The 6000-nt window shown below is 43.0% G+C and overlaps 1 protein-coding gene across 1 annotated transcript in view; it reads right to left on the reverse strand.

Annotated features, from left to right (window-relative positions):
- Positions 1-4911, reverse strand: part of PPP1R37 (protein phosphatase 1 regulatory subunit 37) — a 551713-nt gene extending 546802 nt beyond the window's left edge. The window contains exon 1 of the mRNA XM_085625734.1: positions 3826-4911. Coding sequence (XP_085481860.1) covers positions 3826-4543 — 718 coding nt within the window. The 5' untranslated portion in view covers positions 4544-4911. The remainder of the gene's footprint in view (positions 1-3825) is intronic.
- Between the last annotated feature and the right edge of the window lie 1089 nt (positions 4912-6000).

A 6000-nucleotide genomic window follows, 5' to 3' on the forward strand; every position in this document is an offset into this window, starting at 1 on the left:
GCTGCCCCCATTTCCTCGGATTGTAGCGCGCCATTGTTTACATCAGATTTATCCTTCATTTTTAATTATATCATTTCTCCATTGCCATGGGCTGGTTTATAGGACGTTATGTTATTCATCCTTTTGCTTAGGTACCCATGGCTTTGGTCATTTATGAGTTATGGCGGACGAACTATTATATTAATTTTGAGATATGAGTCATCCATCGCATTTTTTCTGTTTTTTCAGCCCTATCTATGATTAACTACGTATGCGACCTTCTGTTTTTATTTATGGAATTGCATACTTGTTGAGTACTCTTATTTTGTAGTAAGGGTACGTTAAGAATATCATTTTGTCTTATTTTTCACAGAGCATTCCCTCACGCCCCGAGTTGTGACCAGGAGCGGTAGGCTTTATCCCTGATTTGATATGGGTAAGATTGGTCACAGTTTGCTCTACTCATTCTGTTGATTTTCTTTAATGGATGTCATACTGTGTGTTTTATACACTTAGATTTAGTATTCATTTCTTCTTCTGTCTTTGTCTCACAGGAATTTGTTCACTACCCCAGTAGTGTTTCATATGTCTACAAGACAACATTAAGGTAGACAGTTGGCTGTATCGTTCCACTGTTACTTCTATTTCCTGGATGTTAGTTATTCTTATATCTGTGTGATTTAGTCACATTAATTAGCTGCAGTAGTTATTTGTACTGGTCCTGAAGAAAGTCATGATCGCAGTTTTTGATCTTTGTTGGCTGAAACATGTAGACCGTTTCATGATCTATTATATGCGCGCTCAAAAATTTGCTCAGACCGTGCCTCTACTGTTGTTTTAACATTGGCACTTGGAGTCTCATTAAATATACTTTTCTCCTCGTAGTCAATTTTAATATCACTTTCATCTTACACTGCAACACTTACTTTTTCACCACACTATTGGCTGGCCTCATCGATCTTTAGGAGATCTAGTCCTCATATTATAGTTAAAACATCCGTGAGCTCCTCCATTTGACTAAGGCTGGGAGTTGTAGCTCCTCAATCGCACTAGGATGCGGTTGAGAGGAGATCCCATATGATGAAGCATGCCACTTCGGTGGGTGATGGGATTAGGTCCTCTATATGAGGACTCTTTATTTAGACAGTAGTCTTAGTGTTTTACCACACAGTCTTCCATAGCCTTTTCACTTTTAACTTTTTTTCTTTCTCTTCTTTGGACTCGTGGACTTGTATGTTTGTACAGTATTTTCTGGTTACAAGAGCCTAGAATCATAATTTTACTACTGACAATTTATAAAGAGCGCACCACAAAAGAAATTGCTTTAAGCCACTAAAATAATATAGATAGTCCTAAGAGCCGGAATTCTCAGGGAGCTCAAGCAAGCGTTTTGCATGCCTCAGGATGCCAGTATGCCAATCCATGCCCAACCTGATCTGCATGGGGAGCCACAAGATGAGTCAGGCACGTGAGCCTCTGCAGCGTTACTACACTGAATAAACACTCACAAAAATAGGACAGGCTCTTGATCCGCTGAGCACATAAGATGCAAACAAAAGAAAATGTGCTGTCCACTGCAAGACCTTGCAGCACATTACAGGAACTACATATACTGGAGAAGCTTCAGCACAAAGTAGCTCACTCACAGAACGTATCCATTAAAAAGAGCGGTTCAGCTACAGCCTAACCTACAACTGATTGTTGCAAAACTGGGTCAGACAGAGTAAAATAAATGCAGGTGCCATCTGCTAGTCATGTTCGGGTGGGGCATTTTAAGAGTGCAAGAGAATGCCTAAGCATGTGTTCCGCGAGTGGAGCACCATAAGCGGAGATTTTTGGCATTTTTAAAAAAATAAAAAAAGGTAAGTACTATTACGGATGACAACGAATCGATATAGGACATTTTGTTTTTAACAAACAAAACTAACTAATTCAACATCGAGAATGATTAGAAGAAATTGTGTGTTCTAATGAGACTGTGGGAAAAACAGTATGACGTTATTAAGTAGTTTATTGCAGTCCTGAATTCCCAGTGCGAGGACGTAGAGGTGTTTTTGATTGCGAGACAAAAGGGCAAAGTTGAAATGCGTCAGGACACACAAATGAAAATGACTTGGAAACTGTACAATCACTTTAACACTAATGAAAACAGTGCATAAAAAGCAGTGTTTCAAACACGACAACCTTTTGACATAGGCAACCAGTAATTGTTGGCATGTTGCTCTAGTACAACCCAGTAAGTAGCATGTAAAACTAACTCGGACGAGGAGGGTCAGAAAGGAATAAGTGATATTCAGCTCAACTCTCTCATAAGAATCAGATGAAGGTGGGTGAACAGAGGTGGGCAAGCCAGATAGTTCATAGGGAGATCAAAGCTAAATGAGGAACTTCTAACATACATTTAAGAAAGACGCACTGCCACAGAATGCAGTGAATGTGTGGGCTTATGGGTGCAATAGACAAAGCATGTTATGGTGTGCACTATAAAAGGTTGGGATTTTAGCTTGCAATTCTCGCACCGGACACCCTAAACCATGGACCCCAAGGTGAATTTACAAACAAAGCTATTTAAGAAGCCAAACGTCGTAATAAAAACAATAACAGAGCAGCAAAACAATATGGGCTAAGGCCCAATGGAGCTTGTTCTGATGTATTCGCTAAAACGGATGTGCCAAGTGCAGCTCGTGAGCAGACATAGGAAAGCTTACGTGTTCTATTTAAGCTGCTACTTCAGTGGAAGGCATTCAGTAAGAAAAACTCACTTCAGAGTGAACGTGTGTTCGTATATCCTGCTAGTCAGATGTTCTTCGAAATATGCCGAGTTTCCTTTCATTCCATATGATCCCTATGAAAGGCAGAAATTAGGCAACACTGCTGAGCTCGACTCCATATATATTTTTTTTTATTATTCTTTTTTTAAAGCTTGACATTCCCATGGGACAACAAGACAAGCCACTGACGGGCTCACGCACCTCAAGTTGTGAGACAGATGAGCTTAAAGTTCAGACTACCACACGCCTTTGTTACGGCCATCTCAACCACAGAAACATGAGAACCTTGGTTATCTCCTGCACTTTTAAATTCTCTGTTCGCTGTATTACCTATGAAGCTGATCGATTAATTGCGACTCTAGATAAAGTCATTGAACAGATGTGAACTGCAGAGTCAGTAGTACAAACACTTCTATGGCTTCAGGTACTGTTGTGCGGGGGGGGGGGGGTATTATTCCACTGTCCCCTCTCGTAAAACAAACACCCTGCCTCACTACCATATAACCGATTCAGACATGTCAGTTGTAGAAATTCTTCCATTAGACACTACATGTGATTTGCATTACGAATCGGCACAGTTCAGATATTGTCAAGGATGCATGATGCCCAACACGATAAAAAAAATTTGAAACGTTTCGAAAACGAACTCTGTGAAAGGTGGGAATGTCAAAGCCGCAAGAATGTTGCAACTGCTCACATCTGTAGATGGAAGGTCTGTGAACTCGAAAGTTGAAGTACTGCTGTTTGCACTTTTTCTTTTTGCTAATTCAAAGTTATCACCAACTCTATGCTGAATCCCTTTTCAGTTATACAAGCATATAATCCCATTCAGACAAAAAACGTAATGTGCCACGGGCTCAACTCTTGGGAGTCCACACAAAGCATGACATTCTACTACAATCCAGTTACCAATGGCTCATATCAGTACAACGTAAACACAGATTTGACTGCACCCGGTAGGAAAGCAAGTCTCAGAGCCAAACGTGTATATAAAGTGATGCAGAAACAACAGCTGAAACTTCAAACCAAGAAATGAATCATATTTAGAAACATATATAGTGACTACTGTATTTACCATGTCTCCAGGGGTCTTTTGGTTCCACAGCACCAGAAACAATGTCGTCGTCTGAGGGGAAAGATACCCGCTTTGGCCCATGCTTGTTTTTACCATTTTCATCTTCGGCTGCTGGGGACAAAAGAGCAGACCCTTGCCCCGACATTTCCTTTCCATTGGCTTGGGAGGCAGGAGGAGAACTTTCAGCAGCAGTCGCGTCCAGAGACAGATCCAAAGATTTGCGAGTGTTAGAGGCATCCGCCTCAAGTTCAGATACTACAGGACCAGTATTTGTAGAGCTTCCCTGAGCCGGACAATCAACGGCACCAACCGTAGTAGATGTGTCTGATCCCAAACTATCCCCCTCGCTTACGTTTATATCCAACATATCCTTACTTGTTTTAAGGTCCCCATTAGGTGCACTGGTCGAAGCAGATCCAGGAAGGGCATTGGTCTCAAGGCTTAGATTCTGTCCATGTTCTTGGCTCCCTGTGCCACCAGGATCTGATCCAGAAATACTCATTCCCGACTTGTCAGAGCCTGAATCAAATGAGTAGGTAGCATCCGCACACTGGTTCAGGGAGGGCTCTCCGGGCCCCGGGGACACAGAGCGCTTAGAATCATCTCCCTGGTGAGGAGGACATAACTCAAAGACCTCGTCCTCACTCTGGAATACCATGTCCTGGCTTATGCCACACGTGTTATCTTGAATTTGTAAAGTGGGGTGCATGCACTCCATGGCGGACGCAAAAGATCTTCGGAGAGCTTCCTAGCCACTCTGGGGCCGGTTATCCCTCATTGCACTGAATGTCAGTTTTTCAAATTCGAGAATATTTTTTCCGCCACCCCTTCGAAGTGTATATTGCTCTGCAAACCACAGACCCACGCTATCAAACAAGAAACTATATTCAAATGATGAACTAGTAGTTGCGACGTCGCCGTTGGGCACAGAATCATTTGACTTAGTAACGCACCCAGCTGTCAGATGCCTTTAATATAAGTTTCGCTTTCTCATTAAGCTGTTCTTTCAGTTGCCGTGTGAATGACTTTAATGTAGAGAGCATTGCTGAGGCTAAAACATGCTTCTGCAGAACAGTGAGGACAGGTCACTCCCAGTACGAGGCGAGATGGATGGTGCACGTGAAAGAAACTCCAATGTGGTTGGGGAAAAATGGGCAGGTTAGTGCTACAAAACATCAAAGGTATATATTAATGGTTGGGGAATGGAGCACTGGTTAATGTGACGTGGGAGTTGGTAGAGCTAGTGCAAAAATGATGTAGTCGGAGTGTAAGCAAACTACGCGTTTAGGGGATTAAATAGTGGTGCAAAATTAAAGCAAAGTATTGGAAACTAGTGAATTCAAATGGACGGGGGGGTAGAGGAGACTGTGACCAGTGGGCAGATGTGTGCAGTGAGTAAGTCGCAGGACAGTAACGGGTACTCTTGACTAGTGGGTACTTTCAGAGTCGAAGACTGGTGTTTGGTAGGATGGCAGGCCCTAGTCGAGAAGGCAGGTGCACGTCCCAGCCTTTGGTAATTAGGGCTAGCAGGTGTCTTTGGCTTGAGACATTTCTTTCCCAGAGGCCGTCCAGCAGCCTGTAAGCGTGACTGCCCTTTAATACCCGCCTTCTATGCCGTGACTCGAGCAGCAGCTCACCGGTACTCCTTATCGGCGTACAACACACACTGGGTTGTAGACAAGGAGGGGGCCTGCGTCTCCTCGACTAGGGGTAGCAGCATCCGGCGTCCTCCAAAGCCTGCTCCGCGCGCAGCCACAACACAACGTCAATGACGCAGCGCCGTGCCACGTCACTGGTCCACGTGACAGGTTCTGGATACCGTTCCTACAGGGGTGAATCCGCGACGTTCAATCAGATACTTCTTTACTCAATCAATGAAAACGCATCAAGCTCGTAAGAAATATATCTAAGGTTGGTATCTGCACGCGTGGTAAATAAAGTAGTCCCCATAGAAAATGTTAGGATTTGCTGTGGCCTTTCTTGTGTGACGAATCTGCCGACAGTATTTGTGAAATTTTTTACAAGAGAGTAAAATGGTAAAAAGGTAAACATAGTCTTCGTATGAGGCTTGGCCTCCATCTTGAAACGGATACTTTGTAGTTCTTTGTTAAAGAAAACAATGCCCAACTCAGAAATGAAAGCAGAATAGAAACGAAATGACCCGTTATATGATAA

The sequence above is a fragment of the Triturus cristatus genome, chromosome 9 (assembly GCF_964204655.1).
Source record: "Triturus cristatus chromosome 9, aTriCri1.1, whole genome shotgun sequence".
In the NCBI taxonomy this organism is placed as follows: Eukaryota; Metazoa; Chordata; class Amphibia; order Caudata; family Salamandridae; genus Triturus; species Triturus cristatus.